Raw genomic sequence first — 24,380 nt, forward strand, 5'->3', positions numbered from 1 at the left:
GCAGTGTCTTTCGAGGCGGGCTACTGTCTTTATCGAATAGGTGTTCAAGAACGACGTGTCATGTAAACATGACAATTACATGACTCAGTTTATTCCCATGTGCGACTGACAATGTTGGTGCATAAAGAAAGCGCTTAAATGCAAACACATTGTTCGGAATTCTGTAGTTGTACAGCTCCCAAGGGTAAACACGTGGGGAAAGTGGGTCAATAGTGATCTTCAGTTTCAGGGATATCCCGAGCGGTTGACACAAGGAAAACACGTTTAAATAAACACGAAATAGCCAGTAAACAATGTTATCGTGAAACATGTATTTCTCTGCCAATGTGATTTGGCGATGCTTTTCTAACTGTTGTTAAACGAGACAATCAACAAGAATCTTTTACAAGATTCTGTTGAGATGTATCTGCGTAAGAAAGACAATTTTCTGATGGCGTTGCTTTGATGTAGAAATATGTCGTTGTATTATGGCTGTGGTGTGTCTTTGGTGTTGTTCTGGGGTAGATGAAGATTAGGTACTGCTTGCAGGATGCTGAGCGATAGTCCTGTGTTAATTCTGCTGTTAAATAGCTGTGATGGTTCCATGATGTTGTTACTATGTGTTGTATTGCATATGATGTGGTGTTGTGTTGATCATACTGTTCTGTTTGTTGTTGCAGTAATATTGTTTTGATGTTGCTGTGATGGTTTGGTGTTTTATTGATATTTCAGTGATGTTTTTTTTGTTGTTGTTGCAAATATAATAATAAATAATATACAAACATATATGTAGCGCCGTATATGATAATATATAAAACAATCAAAGGGACTTAACTCTAAGTCATTCTGTTTTGGTATTGGTGTGATGTTATTTTGACGTCGTTGTGATGGTTTCGTGTTGTTTTGATGATGTAGGGATGTTGTTTCCTTGTAGCAATGCTGTTCTTTCGTTGTTGCTGTTATGTTGTTTTGGCATTGATGCGATGATGTGATGTAGTGGTAATGTTAATTTGCATGTGAAGTAAAGATATTTTGTTGTTTTGATGATGCCGAGATGTTGTTTTGACGTAGCTGTGGTTGAGGTGTGAAATACCATAGACAATCAAGTCACATAATATATGGAAACACCCATAGTAAGCATCGAGCTACGCAACTGGGAACCGATGACATGTGTCAGCCAAGTCAGCGAGCCTGGCCACCCGATCCCATTTGTCGACTCTCACGACATGCACGGTTTGCTGAAGATCAGTTCTACCCTGGATCTTCACAGACAGCTTTATTTACAAAGGGTTGAATGTATGAACTCTTATCCACGCCGGTTAAGGTGACATCAGCCACGCACTGTCAAAACTTGATCATCACCTTGATCATCACTTATGACAAGCGTAGGGCCCCGCATTTCAACTCGATCGTAATGTTACTATTGTCGTAACACTAACGGTTCAATGAACGGTTCAATGAAGGGATGAGTGGTGTGACTAACTGCATTCCAAAAGATGACAGCCAGACAGTATCAAAAGCATGGGTCAACATGCCCAAAGCCATCTTAGCGCTACGACTGTCGTAACTAGCATACTAGATCATGCTAGATTTACGTCTGCCGCAGCCTTACGATCATAATATGAAACAAAAGCCAAAGCCCACGTAGTGCTGGAATATTGCTAAACGCGGCGTAAAACTATACTCACTCACTCACCATATGAAACGCGTACTCAGGGCTTCCTTTAGGCTGGATTCCCTGGGGATTCAAGCTTCTGAAGTAACAAGTCTACCGCCAATGCGAGTATCCTGTTTTGGTCAGAACGTTTGGGATATGTGCAATTCCGCATGTGATTGTTATATGGGCTTTCGTGTGTGTGCATTAATAGTGATACACAAGCATTCATTCCTCTTCAGACCTCATGACAAGTGGAGACCGACCTTGCTGAAGGAGGGAAGCACCATGACAATGTCAAGGTCACATGACGAACCGGACCAATCAGAGATCCCCTCTAATTCCACGTCAACTGACGGCACCTCAGACTCCCCAAAGGACGACAAAAAGGTGACACAAGCAATGATTGCCAGCTTTCAACTTGCTGTAGCTTTTTAAGCTGGCCTGGATATTTTAGATCTGAGATAATCTCGGGTTTTCAAAAGAATGTTGCCGTTTATGTTTTTGTTTTTTGAGTTTAGGGATTTTTTTCTGCGATCGCAACCACGAGCAATCATCACATTTTAAGTTATATTACATACTCTATAAGTCATTCTAAATCATCTTTTTCACAACTTTATGTCTCGAAGACATATTAGTAGATAAAGTAACAACCTTGTGTAGTTGAAATTCCTCATAGTCTACAAAGAAGTAACCTCCTGCCCAGAAAACATGGTGGGCAGTTCGAAGGTGGGCAGTTCGATCCCAAGTGGTTTAGTGGTAACTTGACAGCACCTTGATCAATTACCCTGCTCCGGTGATTAAACAGTGACTCATCGACTCGGGATCAGCATACGGTTTGAGCGGGGGATCGATATTATACTGTAGTTCTTGTTCTGGCACTATAAAACCAGCGTTAGTACAACCAACCATGTATGCATGCATGCATGCACGCACGTTCAGACACAAACAGACACGCCCAACTTCAACGAGACAGTTATACTCCATTTCGACTATATGAATCTGCTACCGTCGTGGTTATACAACTGCATGCAGCGAAGACAGTGATTTTGCTAAAGTGCTAAGATTTATATCCTACGGTTTTGTTTATCACGAACTTTAGGAACATTTGCCAGTCCAGACACTTGAATCTGTCTCAGCGCGAGCAGGTGTTATTGACCCGGTGGCGACAATGCCGTGTTCTCCAAGCCATTTTATACAAACATACATTTATCGTTATCAAAAACAGTGCTCACCTGTGGCATTGTATCATCAGTCTTAGACAGACGGGTTCGCAGAATAATAAAGTAATGACTCCGACCAGAGTAATTTAAAGTTTATAATGTGTTAGAAGACCAAAACAGCAGTATTTGATCATTTCAAGAATCAGTATGTAGCATCAAAAATATCTAGGCAGCTTGGTCTGTTTAATGGATGATACTACCTTTCGATTGTCGTGATGGTAGTTTTATGTTTGCAACTAATACTAGTAAAACGTACCTACAGTAGAATTCTTTAATCGTCCTGTTGTTTCTTTGGTGAAAAGGCTATTTTTGCATCTGAATGTTAATTATGATTCACAGTAATCCTTATCACAGTGGACGTTTAATTATATGTCATCCGCTGCAGGTCACAAACTCGACCCCAGTGGACCCCACCCCTGAGGATCTTGTTCTGGACCCTAACGGGAAATGGGCGTACTACTGGATGGTAAGTATGCTTGTTGTATTTACTAGACAGGCGTATTCAGAGGCGATGTGCACGGTCCTCCGTACTCAGCAAATCTGGCTATTTGACTGCAGCCTGTATATAATCTAGTATGTATCAGACAATCCAGTGATCGATATTTTGAGCAAGGATGACACACGTCAGGTAGGCTGACTATCCTGATTAATTAAGTCATTTCTACCATAGAATACCCGCATGGATTCAGAGAAAAGTACATGTCATCAGCCATGTCTTTTATCACCCGGAATGTTTTGTTTTGTTCCAATGAGATGAAAACAGGCAGTGCTTTCATGGCGTTGTCAACATGTTTTCCGTTTTGATGGAATGATGTATCTGCTTATGGTTGTTATGTCATTCCCTGGATTTCGGCGGCTTTCAGGTAAAATAATTAACTCAAGTGTTGATGCGCTGATGGTATCTGGAGTCGTGGCAAGTAACAGTTGGCGCTTGTGTCATTCCAATATATTTGCAAGCGGTGATGTGGTTAATGTTGATGAACCACAGTGATAAGATACAAATCATGCATACATGTATTTATGTATTTTAAGTGGTTACATACTAATTCTCTCTCTCTTTACACAATACAAAGTTTAAACCCCTGTCCCAAGACCAATATAAGGCGGCGGTGTATAAAACATCTGAACCAGATAATCCAATGGTCAACATCATGACCATCGAAATTGGCAATCGGAATATGATGACATGTGTCAACAAAGTCAGCGAGCCTGACCACTCGGTCCTCTTACGACAAGCATTTGCCTCTTTCGACAAGCATGGGTTACTGAAGACCAAGTCTAACCCGGATCTTCGTTGGCATGTACTAACACGTTTGTGATTATGTCAGATACAGCAGTATGCGCCATGAACTTTAATAAGAGGATACGGTGTCGTGTGTTGCCAGGGAGTCGTTGCCTCCGCCGTCATGTACAACTGTGCTGTCATCATCCTCAGAGTCGCCTTCCGGGAACTTCGCGAACACGTGAGTACATCAGCGCCACCGACACGGTACCCATCTTGTTATGTTATGACGTCAGTGTTGTCAGTGACGCCTGTCAACGTTATCTGAAACTGTAATCTTACCAACCGTTTCCAATTAATAAGAGATATAGTTCCATAGATATACAACCTTTCATTACAATGTTTACGTTGTTTTGGTGTAGGAGCTAACACCGTTATCAAGCAAGTGATAAGTGTGTTACCATACCAAGTGATAGCAATGGTAGCATTGTAATAAAGAAACTGGAAATTCATATCCCTTGGTTATCACATCAACTTCTAAATGTCACCTTCAAGTAAACGTATCCTCAGTTACGACACTGAACTCGATACCACAGTGTTGGTCTTTGTTTTGTGTGGTCAATGACGTCGTTTACACAACGGATACTTAAAGCATATTATCATGAAGCATATCGTACGTCAGAGGTCATTAAACGAGTAATATGTTACAGTCAAAGCTTATTCTAATAATGTAAATACATTACAGTGAGAGAAACGGCATCGGTTTTGTCTAGTACACAACTCACACGTCTATTCCTGTTCATTGCAGTCAGTGTACCAGCGCATCTTTTCAACACTTGACAACATCGGTGACGTCATTTACCTCGTCGATATCGGAGTTCAAGCCAGGACGGCCTTTCTACAGGACGGCTGCTTGGTGAGATTAGCGACAGTATCAGATATAGTGACGCTAACATTAGTACTGATGTAACCCTTAACATCCATGTGAATAACTGACCCGTAAAGGTCCCGGGGTAGAATAGGCCTTCAGCAATCCATGCTTGCTATAAAGGGCGACTATGCTTGTCGTAAGAGGCGACTAACGGAGTCGGGTGGTTAGGCTAGCTGACTTGGTTGACACATGTCATCGGTTCCCAATTGCGCAGATCGATGCTCATGTTGTTGATCACTGGATTGTCTGGTCCAGACTCGATTATTCACAGACCGCCGCCATATAGCTGTAATATTGCCGAGTGCGGCGTAAAACTAAACTCACTCACCCATGTGAATAACAAACACTGCCGTCATCATGAGTAAGTCAATGTAGTTCCTCATAAGGTCCAACTTGGGAGATGGAAGAAACCCAGCGACTAAATTCAGTGATCAGCGTTGTGTCCCTTGACCAAGCTGGATCTGCTGGGGATGGCTCCAGTCCGATTTTTGCATCAATTGAGATTAAGGGCACATTCGTGATGTCTTTGAGTTTCCAACCCTTAGATAAATGACCCGCTGACGTTACCGATGCAGTAAAAACATGACGCACTCACTCGGAAAGGAAAATGCAATATAATCTATGACAGCTTATAGATATATACCCAATATAAAGATAAAACGACAAAGCCCAAACTGGCTGTTAAAGGCAAAGTATAGGAATGGGTCAATAAAACTCGTTGTTTTAGGAAAATGGGCAAGCATGCCTTTCTCTACCTGCAGCATCCGCTACTCTCTCAAGAGACCAGATTCCCTTTAAGAACCATTCTGGAACACATGATAATCCCATACTAATAGTACAATGATGGCTCCGATTCCCAAAGTGAGTGAGTGAATACTACTTAACGCCGCAGCTGCAGTTTTACAGCTATTGGCGACGAGACCCTGTTGAATGTAACGTGGACAATAGTCGTGGTTAGAAATACTTGAGTAAGATTATTTGCTAAGGGAGATTAGCACCACAGTGATAAGAGGCACCGTCAGTGACGCCATTTGTTTGGCGCAACGATACTGGCCAACGCCTTCGGCAAAATGTCAGAGATTATTCTGGTCATGGCGTGCAGCAGGATCGTGTAATTGGACGGAGATGATTTAAGAATCTTGTTAATGGCTCACTTCACCATTTGCTCTCTCCAGAACAGAAGTTGGACAATAATAATCGCTGAGTAATGATTGCTTTCGGCCAATGTCGTCATATTGCTGTCAGCTGTGCTAGATTCAGATAGAGTAGATAATATTCAAATGGTACCCATGCGTTTTGACATGTTATCAATCATTGTTTCAAGTTTGTTGCATTGATTACAGAAACCAGCTTAATCAATCTGGAACCTTCCGATAGGTTTTGTTCAATTATTGGGAGCAGCTACGAAAAAGGGCAATTCCTCATACACAGACAAAACCTTAATGTTAGCTCATGCTTGAGGAGTAAATATTCATGGCTGAGAATATCCTGTATGGACTAAATGGCAGGGTCATACAATTAGTACGACTCTGTTATCATGTCAACCAGTGTTCTCCAGCAGAAAATGAGCTCTTCTAAACTTCAATCGAACGTTTTATAATCATGAATAAACAATGCATGAGCTTTGTTGCTTTTTGGAGTTCATGAATGCCTCTCTGCAAATCCATAGCACCTGGTTGGTGTACATGCCGTCCTTGAACAAAATAATTCACACTGATTCTATACCATGAACCAAGATTTTTAAATGATAACGACAAAACACTTGGTCAAAATGTCTCTGGTTTGGAAACATGTCAGTTGTACGAGCATGTTTTTATACATTTCCATCAAGCGAAAATGTGAGCGTTTCCTGCCTCACCAGTGACACCCATCAAAAACACATGCAGAGGCAAACCAATTATTCACCTGACAAAAAACATGTAAACGTTGTGCACGCTGGGAATTGCACTGGAAATCAGTTTTGTGAATAATATAATTATATGTTGTAAAAAATTGACACACATCACCTATGACCTTTTGAAAGCAGCACCGTTGGGCTTGAAACGTAGGAGGATCTTTAGAATCTTCACCGAAATGTAGGCATCGTTCTGTAGGTATTTATACTGTCTACAAATGATTACATCAGCATTAACGTAGAGGGACTGAGTAATTTGAGTTTAAAGCGGCTTGGAACAGTCGTTTATTTAGATCATGGCCTACTTCTTATTATGGGAAGATCAACCATTAGTACAATGTGCTAAACAATACTCTAGTGCCCCAAACATTGATGTTGCCAGAATATTGCAAACTACAGCGTACAGCCCTTCTCATACAGTGTGGCAGAAAAAACCAATGGGAACCTTCCCATTCTGTTGAAAACTACCTGTCCCTGTTGTATGCGGCATGCCCATTGTTGCGTGTTACACGGATTATTCATTACTATAAAGCCATGTTACATGTACACTCACTTCGTCGATTTGATATGAAGGCTCTTTGACTGTATTTATGGTTGAGATCCAGTATTAAACACATACATAACGGACTTTATAGGTTCGGGATCCAGAACAGCTATTTCGTCACTATCGTGGGAAAACAAGGTTCCTGTTGGATGTGTCGTCAATACTTCCGCTCACCACAGCGTACGGGATGTTGACAGGTAAGGTCAGAGTCAAAGAACACCCACAACATGTATCTTTTAACGTCTTTCAGAAAACGACACAAAATTACATGTTAAATCTAGGAAAACGTTTTCTTGGCAAAGCACAAATTCTAGTATCTTGTTCAGTACCTCCTGAGAAGCGGAGTGGGTTAAATCGCTGACTGAATACTGGAGAGTAGGCCTCGCCTAGCTTCGGGAGTGTAGGTTCGAATCCCTGATTTGGATCAATCCCAGTGTACTAGTACTTTCTTAAGAAAGTGTAGACCCAGATTAAACATGAACATTTACGTAAATTTCAAATCATCTTTACACCAAACTTTAAGGGTAGGTAACAAGAAGCATATGTTGTTTACTGATTCTGTTTAAATGCATGTGTTTGTTAAGTAGTGAGACACATAACCGCATGAGCTTTAAAGTCGTACTAATGTCACCATTAATACTGATATAATCGTGATGTCCACATTTCATTATGTAAATGATGAACATACACCAGATGTTCTTTGATAGGAACATTAAATCTAATAAGTTACCTCTGTTGGACGTTAAGCACGATTGCATGGTAATTACTATTCACGCTCAAGTCAGACACTCGATATCAGTTATTCTGATTTTCAAAATACCCCACGCATATTGAAAGGTTTAGTAAGGTGTAACTTGTGGATATGTGGAGTTCATTTCTGATGGCGCCCTCCGTGCCTGGAACTATATAACGTTAAGTCACTCAGTTCCACCAGCATGATTTAGTCTTCAGTGCTTAGAGTACTGAGAATGTCTGACTTGAACTTGAATCTTTAGGTTCAACACGGGATAAGGGAACTTCACCCCGTTTCATTTGGCACGAGACTTCTGTACATTGAACAACATGCAAACACTAGCTGAATCTGTATTGAATCAAACACAGAACCAGGTTTACGTAAATTGATTAATCATTTGAAATATACTGAACAGCAAAAGAAATGCAACACTGGCTATTTGTCAAGTTTTGAAACGCAACACAAAAAAATGAATGAAAACTTTAGTGAGATTTCAAATTTGTTTTCGAAAATTTCTTTTGCTGTCAGTATATAATATACCATTTGTACGCGTGACGTTTGTTCAATGTATTTAGAAGTCACGTGATATATCCTTCTTTTGCAGGTGTTCTTCAGCTTCTTCCCTTTAGCATCATTTTTCACGATGCCAGTGAGTTCTCTCTCTTTAATATATATTTATTTCATTTTCACCTCTCTGTAGTAAACCCCACAGCCTTATCTTACATGACGGCCTTATCTAACTGGGTTTGGTTTATATATTCACCCTGTTCTAACTGACGTTTCTGTTACACTGGACGTCTTTTCAACTGCCGCTTGTCTCAGGAACAGACACATCCGCTACGCTTTCTTAAGCTTGTTTTGGTAATGGGGATGTGATGAGAGGCGATTATGATCTGTTGACGGGGTCTTGTAGTCATGTAAAGTGTTAACCATGGTGATCGCTACACCATGGTGATCGCTTCAGATTATAGCATCCTAAACCATGTGCATAAAGGCACTACTCGATATGGTTTCTTTTAAATTTGTACTCGACCGGTTAAAACACATTCCCCAAATCTTTGACTTGACATTTACAAGTTATACACATAAGTGAGATAATTAATGAATGTCAACTTCTTGATGATGATAATCCTTACTGTGATGTGTTGATCCAGCAGTCTGTTCTGAATGTAACTGACTGGCGACTGACTCTCCATGGTCCCGTTCCCTACAGCGATCATGGCGCTAAGATGATCGTAACTCCCATACTTTAACATAGACTTGCGTCTGTCGCAGCGTAGCAATCGCTTTGAGGAACGAGACCCAGTTCAGCATCTCGTGGATGTGGCGTCCAGTATCAAATATTGACTGCTGTATCAGTTACTGTTCCCTGGTAGAATAAATCAGATATCAGTCACGCATCCTCTGTCGTCGTGATTGGTTACGAGTAGTGCAGGGGTGAAATTGCCCGTGTAAAGGCAACAAGCACACGTTACCGTGTTAACGTTCTCACTTAATTAACGTTCTGTTTTAGCCATCTTAACCAGTGATTCATGGTTTATACCAGAATCACACAGTTGATGCTGAAAACTTGATATGAAGTTAATGTATGGCGTGAAAGAACAAGGCTACTTATTGCTTATTAGACTATGCTGCAAATGACACTAACTTTGCCACTGACATATTATTTTAGTTTTTTTAGGTTTTAATCCTCCATACATATTACTTTGTTCACTTGTATCTTCCATAACAAAACTGTAAATGTTGTCAGTTTGAACTAAACCTTGATAAAAATACAAATTGGGAGATGAGTCAAATATTTGTAAAGATTTTGAAAGGTACTTTCGGAAAATGATAGGCTCTGAAAATTACTTTTTTCCAACTACAAAAAGGAGAAAAAGATTTTGCCAGACGAAACTCATCAAATTACTCGAATTTGAATAGTGTTTTCTGATTAATCCCAATGTTACGCTGTAGCTCACCTTGCCGCCCCGATCATGAGGATAGCTCGCCTCCTCAAGTACCACACGCTGGCCAACTTCTTCCAAGCAACGGACAGGTAAAACATCAGCTTAAACAAACCCATTCTATCAAGTCAAATTTTTTTCCTGAGTTACAAACAATAACGTTTTAACAGTTGTTTCATAATTAGATTTTCTGTAGTGCTTTTTATCAAAATTGTTCATTTCGATTAGAAATTCTGTAAATTCCGTGGCATGTCTCAATCGAAAAACATGAAATCAATATTGATGTGATTTGCCATGGGGAATTATATTTTTTTGTTTCTGAGGATGGTTTTCAATTATTCCTACAAAGAAATATTGTCCAGATCTCCAAGAGACAGCTTGGATTAGTGCAATCTGTAAACGTCTGTATCTCGGTGCGTAGACCCTCGGCATTAGCGGGAAGAGCGGGATGAAGATCAACGTCAGTAACAAAACGTGACCAGCATCTGTGATGAAGCTGACTACGGCTACTGTTGTTTGTATCGACGCACAGGCAAGGTGGCCATGTGCATTTTGAAATTCATTACCCAGAATGTCATGTGGAGACTGAATAGGATCAGCGTTCAGCCTCTATGCGTGCCATGCTCCTGCATACGGGGATGGTAAATTGGTCTGTGACAGTACATCACGTATAACTTACCGGATTAATTTGAAACTACAAAGAGTTGTGTGCCGTCTTCTATATTATCTACCATGATGAGAGCTATGTGACAGATGAAGACCTTTGGAGTGAGCATTTTGCAGAATACGGAAATACTGTTCTAAAGACAGCTCATCTGTCAATATCGCGTTTCACGTGACCTGGAAATCCGATTCAGATAAATTTGACATGGCAATGCATAGAGTGGATTAACAACATGACAGCTTAGCACTATTGTAACGAAATGACCAAAAACCAATGCAAGAAATTTGACCAAGTCAGTAACGAGCTCTGGATCATGCTTGCTGGACCCAGTGTATCGCAGTCATACCCATATACAGAACTCCATGTTCGAAACAAACAAACATGATCAAGGTTTCCAAGCACGGATCCATCTCCACTGATTAACCGAGGTTTCTACATTTGGAATGTACTTCAATAACAGCGTCTGAAACACAGACCCACCGGAATCACGGCTTCGTAAACACATGTATACCGGAGTCACGACTCCGTAAGCATCGATGTACATCCAGGATGGCTTCACAAACACTGGTGTACCTGAAAAAAAGGCTTCCACAAACACGACACTTAAATTATGGATTCATAAATAGGTATATGCTTCATAGAATAAGTGTACGAGATCCATATGCTTGTTAATAAGCAGACACAATAAGACCGCTTCTCAAACACAGGCGTTCAGGAAACACGAATGCATTACGCCCCACAGTCGATCAAAACAAAATCGCCGCATAAAAACTAACAGATATAACAGCTTAACTAACAGACACACAAAAAACGGTTAAACTAACTGAATAATGAGGACCCAAGATCTCGGTTCAAGAAAAGAAGGAGCATCTAAATTACTGTTCTGGCATTCATTGCCGTCAACAAACAGGATGAAACTGGATCAGGGCGGAACAAAGACGGAAATTCCTGAATCAAAGATCGACGAACATGGCTGAAACTGAATCACAGCGTTCTTCAATATGCCTGGTCATCGTAAATACACAATGCAGATGATGCACAGATTCCGGACATGGTTGTTAGACTGGAGAAATTTATAGTTGATTATATTTCTCTGAATATTGTGTGCGTTTGTGTTCTGTGTCGTGTGGTGAAGCCATCATACCGCTCCCTCATCCTTAGCCATACGTCAACAGGTGTCCTGACGGTGTTCTCTCAGAATGAACCCCAGTGGAATATTAGTTTCATCGGCGTTTGATTTACCAAGATAGTGTCGCTTTACCTGCCAATCGTCGAAGCATTAGACTCATTGCTTAACACAGCTGGTGCTGTAGAGAACATTGTGTATATGGATTCCATACGTTACCTTTCTGAGCTACACGGCCATCGATCGGACAAATGAGTACAGTGAAGCTTCATCTTGCCATGTGATCCTGTTTAACTGCCCTGTCTTTTGATGTTGGAAGAACAGAATTTAATCACACTGTTGCATCTTAAACACTTACCATGACAAAAGGCAACACTGGAAATGGTGAGCCGAGACCATATGTCACGCAATCTTGGGATGGATAAGTAAAACCAAATTATATCTGCTGTTAAACCCATTTGTCTCTGAGCTCTACTTGTGGGTGAAAGTCATCACATTTGCTTCATTATCCTACACTGGTCTGATGCCTTCTTTTGATTGGTGAATACGTGTACAGTACTCTCAAGGCCGTTCCCGAAGTTGTCTCATGCTGACATTCCCCAACCGCTCATAGGACCTTCTTGTGGAGAACCGTAACATTTTGTCGAGAAACATAAAACATATAAGCATATAAAAGCAAATATTTACGTTGATGATATAAGGACTCTTATTCTCCTGTTGTTGATAAATGCGGGCAGAATTTCGAAACAGGAATCTCGCTCAAAGCTGCGATTAAGGTGTATTTGATTTTGTTGTAGTTTAACACAGCACCAAACAGAATGTTATTTGTGCACAATAGAGTTTTGAACAAGCAAAAGATTTTTCCATCGTAGGCATCGATCTACGTAGCTGGGAACCGATGACATGTGTCAACCAGGTTAGCGAGCCTGACCACCTGATCCCGTTAGACGCTTCTTAAGACAACCATGAGTTGCTGAAGATCAGTTCTAACCCGGATCTTCACGTTCAGTACTGTTGTGAGTTACATGAAAGGTTTTCATCTGCGTCTAGTATGTGACATGCCCTTTGTTTCAGCCACACCAGCAACCCCAATCTACTCCGGGCCTTCAAGCTCTCTGTCCATCTGTGGATGGTCATCCATTGGATCGGATGTATCTACTACATGACGTCAGAGGTCAGTCTGTCGGTCTCACTCGCTCTCTCTTGAAGAATTATCTGCGTCCTTGATTGTCTCGCGTTAGTGTCTCATATGACTTCATATCTGTGTTTCGGTGTGTGGATTACATATTGGAAAGAAAATGAACAGCTGCCGGTCAAATAATGTGCGTTGTACCATCAAAGAACGCATTTTTATGTAACACAATAATACCATACTGTTAAGGCAAGGGCACATGGTGCTTAAGGTCAACCCGAGAAAAAACCTGATTGGGTTAATATATCAGTACATACAGTCAAAGTCGAGGTTAAAGGATTCTTCGGAAGTAGGTCGAGATATCCAAGCATCGACAATGTTCCGGCAATATCACGGCGGTGCGCACGAGGAATAGACTAAGTCTTACATTTGATTGGATATGAGACACGCTTACACTTTAATACTACTGTATAGCGGTGTTCGGTTGAAGGTCATTGATGGTTCTGATGCTGGAATACTGCCGATGCTGATTACCTACACTAATGTTAGTATGGAGAATTTGGTGAAGATTACCTACACTAATGTTAGTATGGAGAATTTGGTGAAGATTACCTACACTAATGTTAGTATGGAGAATTTGGTGAAGATTACCTACACTAATGTTAGTATGGAGAATTTGGTGAAGATTACCTACACTAATGTTAGTATGGAGACTTTGGTGAAGATTACCTACACTAATGTTAGTATGGAGACTTTGGTGAAGATTACCTACACTAATGTTAGTATGGAGAATTTGGTGAAGATTACCTACACTAATGTTAGTATGGAGAATTTGGTGAAGATTACCTACACTAATGTTAGTATGGAGAATTTGGTGAAGATTACCTACACTAATGTTAGTATGGAGAATTTGGTGAAGATTACCTACACTAATGTTAGTATGGAGAATATGGTGAAGATTACCTACACTAATGTTAGTATGGAGAATTTGGTGAAGATTACCTACACTAATGTTAGTATGGAGAATTTGGTGAAGATTACCTACACTAATGTTAGTATGGAGAATATGGTGAAGATTACCTACACTAATGTTAGTATGGAGACTTTGGTGAAGATTACCTACACTAATGTTAGTATGGAGAATTTGGTGAAGATTACCTACACTAATGTTAGTATGGAGAATTTGGTGAAGATTACCTACACTAATGTTAGTATGGAGAATTTGGTGAAGATTACCTACACTAATGTTAGTATGGAGAATTTGGTGAAGATTACCTACACTAATGTTAGTATGGAGAATTTGGTGAAGATTACCTACACTAATGTTAGTATGGAGACTTTGGTGAAGATTACCTACACTAATGTTAGTATGGGGAAGTTGGTGAAGATTACCTACACTAATGTTAGTATGGAGAAGTTGGTGAAGTCTGTGTGCATTTAAAACGTCAGCGTATGAATATCGATTATCTGCCGAGAAAGACTGTATTGGACGTAAAAGCAAAGGTGATAATTATACGAATGAATCTCCAAAATCATTGATGAATGCAAAGGTTCGTTTGGCCCTGTCGTTTAAAAGATCAAGACCTGCAATCAGCAGGAGCGTTCCTGCCACTAACATTTGACACCCTGTGTCAGATATTTAGTGAAAGGAACCACTAAAACACTGACACTGCAACACCGTTCAAATCTGTGGTAAGCCAAACGCACTCACTTATTATATATTGTTGACTGTCAATCCACTTAATCCGCTGTCCACATATTGTGCACACTTTTAAAACAACCCCTTCTCATTTTCAGTAATGGACATCTAAATGGGATCAATATACCCTAAGTCAAAGAAAGTAAAGTGTTTCCATGTTACTGTCACTTTGGTTAATTAAAGTTAACTTCCTCCGGCGTCCAGAAGGAATCCTTAGTCGAGGGGACTGCGTTTGTCGATTCTACAAATAGGCTAGTAGACATTGTTAGTATAACCAACAGATGGAGGGCGAGACGTTGTTTGTGTGTGTGAGGTGGGCTGGTACAAACACTGTGGTCAATGCTCTGCAGATGTCGCCACGAGGCAGTCCCAGGAAGTGTCCGTTACTACGGTACACACTGAAGGATTCTTTAATCAATATCTTCTCAGTTACAGGCCATCGCAAATCCTATCATTTCAGACGGAACTGCGATAGTCATAATACTACTGACACTTTGCCTTCATGTCATTATATCATAAGACAGGAGTTAATACGCACAAGATTCCAGTTATTGTTACGCATAACATTCCAGTGTGGTCATGCATAAGATTTCGGCTTTTTGTTGAACATTCCCCTTTTTACGCATGATTCCAGATTTTGTTGTTTTCCAATGCCGGTTGTTGTTTGGCATACGACTCCGGTATAGTCACGCATAAGATTCCGGGTGTTTTACGTATAATTCCTGTCCCCATCAAAGTGCAAACCACTGGAAATTGTATTATCACAAACGTAGTGTTTCAGTTCTTGTCTGTTCTTCAAACATGTTTTAGCGATGTACAATTGTATATTGTACATACATGCATTATTTTGAACCTAAAGACGATATATCCCTCTAGGTGTTTATATGTATGTTTTAATAGTTAATGGGCATCTCTAGTTAAAGTTTTGGTCACATAATAGTTCATTCACATGATCATTTTCTACATTTAAAGTTGACTAGTTCCATCAACAGTTCTCATCCTACCTTGTCCTTTACAGATATTTGCACTTAGTAGATACTTTAAATATTCATTCAGTGAGCCGACACATCCTTTGAACTTTATCTTCAAGATCTGGAAACGGAATATCACTGAATTTGCTTACGAGATATGGGAGCAGTATTATACAATATGAACGTGATGTATCTCAGAACACATATGATATATCCACAAAACTTTGTGATTATTTATCTTGATTTGTTGTCAGGTTGTGTCATTATGGTATTCGTAACCTATTTGCTCCGTTTCCAGTATGAAGGCCTCGGCAGCAACGACTGGGTGTACCCCGACGGCGAGGAGTACAGCGCCCTCACGCGGTTAGTACATTTCTTACAGCCATCGATTTATCTGGAATTACTCTTTCCATTTTAACGGTTAGTTTTGTGTTCTACTATCGCGGTAGTAGATGGATCGTGGTAGTATTGTCATCGCTCGACTGCCATGGATATCACAGACTGAAATCTGCATTTAAGGGCCACGTTGCTCAACGATATCATGTCGTGGATCCCTCGCTTTGATATGTATCTGGCAACAGCGAGGAATAGGGATCATTTGGGGTCAGGATTCTGCTGTTTCTTTTACGATCATTGATATACGGATGGTGGAATTAACCGCTGTAATAAATGTGTCGTGTTATTGCGCTGATAAACTCCTGTTTGCAAGACCGCATCTCTCTGGTTCAATATATATAGTGTACTAATAGCTATGTTTTGACTTTATTCTTTCTCAGTGACGGTATGGTCATCGGCGGTGCGAGCGAGCAAGTCAGTTTTTATATAACATAGCGAAAAACAAAATTTGTATTCCAAATATTTACTTAATCAAAATATTCGGCAGGTGATTGGGCATGACGGGTCCTGATTCACAGTCAGCTTAATAATTAAACGGAAAATGAATGCAAGGAAATATTCATAGAAAGAGAAACATAAGGCATGATTGGGGCATGACGGGTCCTGATTCACAGTCAGCTAAATAATTAAACAGGAAAATGAAGGAAATATTTATAGAAAGAGAAAAATAAGACTGACTTAACCGACACTTCAGTCCCTGTAGCATCCCTCGTTTCAAGAACAATCCAAATAACAGGACACCACACCCTTACCGAAGTAGTCTACCACTAACAGTGAAAAAGACGAAGAACAAGTTATCCATACAGCATAGCAGTTCTTGGACTTATGATCAGGCGTGTGTTAAAATAATCTTTGTGTGATACCATGACGTTGTCTCGAATCTTCAGAGAAAAGAAACTAAATATTATATTATCATAATATTATATTATGTATGTGTTCATAACTCATCTCATCAAATCTGATCAAAAGCCAGTGTTCCAAAGTATTGTTATTTAAATCCGATGGAGGTCAAAGCTCCAGTTACATTTACGAAACCTTGGTCCAAGGTAAAGATGAACCGGTTGCTATAGAAGGCAGAGGAGCATACGTACCTCAGAATGATAATGTCAAATTTGAAAGGTAAAGAAAATGTTGAAACGCAGACACGACATTTATCAGTTATAAGTGACATGTTGACCTCCTCTGTCTTACATCGTGGGGGTTCTCGGAACTTCTGGCCACAGAAACTATATATACATAGGGCTTGTCTTAAGCGAGGAGGAAAAAACACTGTTAGAAACTCTAATTATGAATACGCCTTTCAATCTCATGGTTTTATACTTCACCTGACCTATTAAAATTGGTTTGATTCTTGCTCATGGTAACAGGAGAATGCATCCCCAGGACATCTGGACAAGTTCATATCAAGAGCCTAGATTTATGAAGCTCTCATAGTGTTAAGATAGTCGTAAGCCATACATTAACATTAACTCACGATTATATTTGCGCTAAGGGAGTTTCGAATATCTAGGCCTAATTATTGCAGTTCAATTCTGTAAAAGTCCAAAACATGAAACGGTGTCAGGAAACTTTCGTAACAACTGAGTTTGCTTATTTCTTATATCATACAAATCCTGACGTAGAAAAGAGCATGTATAAAACAATGACCTCTGTTCACATACTCCACTGTTTATGCCATCTACAACGACATGTTCTCTGTTTCTAGGAAGTACATCCGATGTACCTACTGGTCAACCATGACGCTGACCACCATTGGGGAGAGACCATCACCCATCACTGACCTGGTAGGTTTGTCTACACTGTATTGTAACTGTCTGATCTTTGCAACCAGCATCAGTCTTCATATGGATGAATGTCGTTCCAACCGCAGCGATTTACGCAATGAAACCCGTTTATCCCGACAGTACATCTTTCAGTGAAAATCGTCCGGAACAAACGACCGGATGAACGAATCATGTGGCATCGGTGATTCAGGCGGAATGCGATACTGTGATGGAGAGTTGTTGAGGATATTTACTTGACTCACTGTGAAGTGAGCTCTCTTAATATCAAAACTGTCGTTCCTAACGATTTTCCCCTACTTGGGAATTATTTTGCATTACCTCAAGGTCACATAGATAAATCCTGGTTATATCTTATTGTACATACAACCAACACTCGTCAGGAAGAATTTCTTTAGAGCCAGTTCATTACCACGCTCTTGCAATGCATAAAACGCAATGTTTTGCCCTCATGTTTGATAATTATGTTTCACTTCAATGGTAGTGATAGCATCCACATATTATGTATCAAATAGTAATATTTGTCATTTATCTGCCTAAATCACATTCCTCGCCACTGAATTCACGCTAATTATCACACAGCTCCATGGCGTAATTAACTTACATTCACTAATATTGTCATCATGATGGTAATCACTCTCAATTCATTTATTCTATGTTAAGTTAGCTCATCAACATGTTATCGCACCCTTATTGTTATCACATTATCATATTTACAAGTACAGTACATGCATCCTGTATATAAACTGTGGTATCCAATCATTCACCCATATGCTTGAAAACGGTGTAAGAACTTCTAGCGAAACGTAGCTACTGTGAATATAAGAAGCTGATCATCCATTAAGTTTTGCCATCTCTATACCACAAACTTCTAGAATGCCAGTACGATGGCGTTAAACTTGACAGCCTTCAGTAACAGCTGTAACGGTCTGATTTTGATCAATGACTGCAACTGAGTCTTGTAGATTACAGCTTGTTCACCTTGACTTTAGCTACTCTACATATGCATGACGCGGGAGGTCAAATGGCACACACGGCGGGTGGAATTAATGTCATTACAATAGGGGAGCACAGGGTGATATCAACGTTGCTTTCCTGCAAAGCATGCATGGTTCGGAAACATAAAACCATCTGTAGCCTTTTCTTTTTGAAATTTAGGACACTAATGACGATTTCTCGACACTGAGATGCCAAACGGCAACCTTGTTCGGACATGCTGACAATTGACTGAAAAAGGTGTCACCCTTCACAATAACAGACCAAACCATTTGATATGACACGGTCACGCAATGCATCAGTATTCACTTGATCATGTCAAGCTGCACAAGCTGTACACAGTGTAACTTGGGTGATGGTTTGGAGGAGCTAGACGATAGGTTAGCTGGAAGCAGTAATTAAGTAGGTAACTTGGAAGATTTCGACAGTTCAGGTCGTCTATGACGTAGAGTGCACTTGAAAAGGAAAGCTGACAGGAAATTAATTTTTGAATACGGACTACTGTCCGTCCTTGTGACGCATTTGTTGGCAGTGTTTGAAGTTCCCAATTCCAACCAGCTGTGTTACTATGGGAATCAGACTCATAATGTCTGCTAAAGTAAATGGTTTCTCTCCAGTGAAAGACAACCTTTTTCTCTAACAGCTTCTGAGAATGTATTTCCTGGCGTGCAGTGCCGAAGGGATCAAAAGTCCCTGTGTACCGGAAATAACATGAAGAATTTGTGAAATCTTGACACGGACCCCGAGGGGATCCGCTTAAAGTACATTGGAACTTGTGACAGGAGCATAGTTATACAAGATTTGACTGTCAAAAACACTTCCGGTTCTCACGTCTTAGACAAGAACCAACATAAACGTACTTGCCGTTGTCATATCGACCTGAAGAATGGATGGAGAGAGGCAGCTTTTTATTTTAATACAGAGGAAATTATGAAAGATTGATTGTATTTCACTATTTTCTCTTTGGACGTATTTTGTCTGATGAATACAATTCAGGTTATTGAGCGCGAATGTATTTCAACACATTCGAATTTAAGCTTTTGAAACGAGAACATGTGAATTTTGTCCAAAATCCTTCATCAAAATCAGTTGAAATATAATACAGCAATATTTCTTAAAGATACTTTCTAGTTTCGTATTACATTTGGATAATAAGGAAGAAGCTATTTCAATCAATGCTAAATATTCGGATAACTGCATCCCCGTCTTCAAGACCCCGTATGAACTTGGTTTCCCCCTTCCATACCTCTGATGGTTTCTGTTCACGTCAACACCGATTGTCACGAAACGATTGTCTCTTTGAATTCGAGAAGTCTTATTTACGTTACCAGCAGTGACCTCTCAACTTTGTCTGTTGCCAGGAGTATGTCTTCACTGGTATGACGTTCCTCATCGGCGTTTTCGTTTTCGCCGCCGTTGTTGGGAACGTTGGTGATGTCATCAGCAACATCCACGCTGCAAGGCAGGACTTCCAGGCGCGGTATGTAGGGCACAAGATCTTGTGTCTCTCTTGTTCCGTTTGACGAAAAAGCATGTTCTAAGAAATCCCAGAAAAACGAACAATTATTTTTTTTCTCATAGAACGTGTATGAAACTTTAGCTCAACGAAAGTGTCATCGTCTTTATCTTCTCGTGAACAGAATGGACCAGATCAAGTTCTACATGCAGCACCGTCACGTCCCCGAGCATCTGCAGGATCGGGTGAAGAAATGGGCAGACTACACGTGGAACAGGTAGACTCGGGATTGATGCTTATGAACTGTTATCCCAAATTAACCCGATGATATTCCGCGAGATATTTGCCACATACTCTGTTTAATACCGAACGATTCCTAGCACAAATTTCGGGGAGGTATAATCGGAGGTAGATATATATAAAACTGGTTGGCTTTTAGATACGTTTATCCGAATCTGTGTCTTTACCAGTTCCAATTACACTTAAAGATTTACCTAATTATACAGCAATTAGTGCAATGCAGTGATCCAGATTGGTAACCAGCAGGGTTGAGAAATAGGGAGTGAGGTATCGTCATTGTTCAGTGATAGGGAGTGAGGTATCGTCATTGTTCAGTGATAGGGAGTGAGGTATCGTCATTGTTCAGTGATAGGGAGTGAGGTATCGTCATTGTTCAGTGATAGGGAGTGAGGTATCGTCAGGGTTGAGTGATAGGGAGTGAGGTAACGTCAGGGTTGAGAAATAGGGAGTGAGGTATCGTCATTGTTCAGTGATAGGGAGTGAGGTATCGTCAGGGTTGAGTAATAAGGAGTGAGGTATCGTCAGGGTTGAGAAATAGGGAGTGAGGTATCGTCATTGTTCAGTGATAGGGAGTGAGGTATCGTCATTGTTCAGTGATAGGGAATGAGGTATCGTCAGGGTTGAGTAATAAGGAGTGCGGTATCGTCAGGGTTGAGTAATAGGCAGTGAGGTATCGTCATAGTTCAGTGATAGGGAGTGAGGTATCGTCAGGGTTGAGTAATAAGGAGTGCGGTATCGTCAGGGTTGAGTAATAGGCAGTGAGGTATCGTCATTGTTCAGTGATAGGAAGTGAGGTATCGTCAGGGTTGAGTAATAAGGAGTGCGGTATCGTCAGGGTTGAGAAGTAGGGAGTGAGGTATCGTCAGGGTTGAGTAATAAGGAGTGCGGTATCGTCAGGGTTGAGTAATAGGCAGTGAGGTATCGTCATTGTTCAGTGATAGGAAGTGAGGTATCGTCAGGGTTGAGTAATAAGGAGTGCGGTATCGTCAGGGTTGAGAAGTAGGGAGTGAGGTATCGTCAGGGTTGAGTAATAAGGAGTGCGGTATCGTCAGGGTTGAGTAATAGGCAGTGAGGTATCGTCATTGTTCAGTGATAGGGAGTGAGGTATCGTCAGGGTTGAGTAATAGGTAGTGAGGTATCGTCAGGGTTGAGTAAATGGTACTGAGGTGTCGTCATGGTTGAGTAATAGGTAGTGAGGTATCGTCATGGTTGAGTAACAGGTAGTGAGGTATCGTCATGGTTGAGTAACAGGTAGTGAGGTATCGTCATGGTTGAGTAATAGGTAGTGAGGTATCGTCAGGGTTTAGAAGTAGGTACTGAGGTATCTTCAGGGTTGAGTAATAGGTAGTGAGGTATCGTCAGGGTTGAGTAATAGGTAGTGAGGTATCGTCAGGGTTTAGAAGTAGGGAGTGAGGTGTCATGGTTGAGTAATAGGTAGTGAGGTATCGTCAGGGTTTAGAAGTAGGGAGTGAGGTGTCATGGTTGAGTAATAGGTAGTGAGGTATCGTCAGGGTTGAGTAATAGGTAGTGAGGTATCGTCAGGGTTGAGTAATACGTAGTGAGGTATCGTCAGGGTTGAGAAGTAGGGAGTGAGGTGTCGTCATGGTTGAGGAGTAGGGAGTGAGGTGTCGTCAGGGCTGAGGAGTAGTGAGCGAGGTATCGTGTATCGTCGCTTCAGCAGTAGTTGAGGAACATATTGACTCACTTTAGACCCATTAAGGGAATAACACCGTGACTTCAGTGACATGAGCGACCGCCCCAACCACAGAGCTACCGTACTGCGTCGTAACTGGATGCACAAGCCATAGGTTGGAGCATTGTTACAATGATGTCGAAAACGGGTGGTGCCAAGCATTACGAATGATTGTACATGACGTTCAGGGTGGTATCTTACAGAATCCCGAGGGTGAGCGAACAGGGTCACGATGATGCAGACGATGGGTAGCACCAAGTAGAACCAACCATATCTATTTGGCCCAAGTAATGCATCTGACCATATGTCGGTTATGAGTGAATCGACGCTATGGGTTTGTTGTAGTTGTTCAAGGACAATTGGTTTGACGTTTGAAATGCTTTAGAACATCCATTGATCCTTGGAAATTCTTTCAACAAATAATCTTTGTTCCATTTACAAACTGGGCTGTACTTTAACTGAAGGAATTCTCCAAGGCCCTAGGGGTATGAAACCCCACATTACCAATTTAATCTCAATCTGAAACTCGCAGTGATTTTCTGCAGTAAGAGCAATATAGGAAATGAACTGAACTACCACAAAGGACACTGAAGCTGGTTCTTTTAATTGTCACGTTTAATTTCTCTTCCGAAGTTTCAGAACGTGTATGCGCACACAGCCATGCTCTGACGATCGACAAACGAGGGATAATGCCATGTTTTATGCGAAGAAAGATTATAAAACAGACATTACTCAGTAATAGATTTAATAGGAGAGCACTTCACCTCTAGTTGTATGTCGTGTGGTCCAATAATATTGATTATTCAAAAAGGAAAAAGCGGGTTTCAGAACAAATACACAAGAATGGGACATTTTTAAAGACGTAACTGCAGTATAGAATTCTCCACCGCGGAAAGTAACAAAGCACATTGTCGTCATTAAGCGCCAGTAGAGTCAGTTTAATCCATCGTCTCCCTTTCTACGACCACAGTTTGATAATAAATCAGAGGCCCAACTGAAATATATCTCTCAGTGTAGTATCGGTTACTGTTTGAAGCAATTATATTTCCGATTTGTTCTATGATGGCACCGATTCCGTTAGCTTTACTGTAACCATGATGACCGTTGCCCTATATCATTGTCTCCTGACCCGTCTGTGACGTAGTGTGTCAGATGATGGTGGCAGCTGATGCCTCAGCTTGTCAAAAATACATGGTAGAGACGTATACCAGTTTTATATATGGCGTCTTGTGCCGATCATATCACACATTTGGAAGACCTGTCGACCTAGTTGTTCATGCTGTAACTATCAGTGTGACTGGTTCTTCTCAGGTTGGTCTGTTGTACTGTTTAGATGGTGCAGTCCACCCAAACATTGTATTGTACTGCTTGTACAAAGTGTCTATGAACGAAGATCCTAGTTACAACTGGTAACATATCCCTATCACTCTTCAGCAACATATGTTGAAGCGGCTAACGGGATTGGATGGTTGCGTAGATCGATGCAGACGTTGTTAATCACTGGATTGTCTGGTCGAGACTGGAGTATTTACAGATCACCGCCATATATATGGCACAATTTTGATAAGGGAGTTAAACAACAAACAAACCAACTATATATGAAAGGACGAGTTCGGGAAGTATGGCACACACGCAATCTGTAGATACCTGTGTCTGGATGATCGAGGCTGTAGTATTTACCTCGCTTACTTTCACACACCTGTGTTCCTATGTCTAAGCTGAAGGTCAGCACCGATTTTGTAGTGATAGTTTAGTGTTTTTCTGTGTATCTACATTTGGTAAAGCCAATCTAAAGTCGAGCATTGTGATGCCAGTAAGCAGTATATGCATGTATATCAATATTTGGTAGGACCAAGGCCATAGATGAACCCAGTGTATTGCAACTTCTACCAGAGAGACTGCGGACGGAGATCGCAATCCATGTGCATCTGGAGACACTGAAGAAGGTAAAACAAAGCGACCGAATAGCCACTAAATGGCCACTCAATTATGTGAGTGAGTTACTCATTAAGGCAGCTTATTGGTTTAATTTCACACAGG

The 24,380-nt window shown here is 40.8% G+C and overlaps 1 protein-coding gene across 2 annotated transcripts in view; it reads left to right on the forward strand.

Annotated features, from left to right (window-relative positions):
* Positions 1–24,380, forward strand: part of LOC137295415 (cyclic nucleotide-gated channel alpha-3-like) — a 59,812-nt gene that overhangs the window by 23,622 nt on the left and 11,810 nt on the right. The window contains exons 4-16 of one of the 2 annotated variants that reach the window (XM_067826776.1): positions 1,876–2,023; positions 3,242–3,322; positions 4,242–4,319; positions 4,887–4,994; positions 7,539–7,644; positions 8,785–8,829; positions 10,137–10,218; positions 12,991–13,090; positions 16,017–16,081; positions 17,820–17,898; positions 20,253–20,371; positions 20,532–20,624; positions 24,190–24,286. In XM_067826776.1, the coding sequence (XP_067682877.1) occupies positions 1,876–2,023; positions 3,242–3,322; positions 4,242–4,319; positions 4,887–4,994; positions 7,539–7,644; positions 8,785–8,829; positions 10,137–10,218; positions 12,991–13,090; positions 16,017–16,081; positions 17,820–17,898; positions 20,253–20,371; positions 20,532–20,624; positions 24,190–24,286 (1,201 nt within the window). The remainder of the gene's footprint in view (positions 1–1,875; positions 2,024–3,241; positions 3,323–4,241; positions 4,320–4,886; positions 4,995–7,538; positions 7,645–8,784; positions 8,830–10,136; positions 10,219–12,990; positions 13,091–16,016; positions 16,082–17,819; positions 17,899–20,252; positions 20,372–20,531; positions 20,625–24,189; positions 24,287–24,380) is intronic. The other variant, XM_067826777.1, reaches the window with a different exon arrangement.

Source organism: Haliotis asinina, chromosome 8 (assembly GCF_037392515.1).
Source record: "Haliotis asinina isolate JCU_RB_2024 chromosome 8, JCU_Hal_asi_v2, whole genome shotgun sequence".
Lineage (NCBI taxonomy): Eukaryota > Metazoa > Mollusca > Gastropoda > Lepetellida > Haliotidae > Haliotis > Haliotis asinina.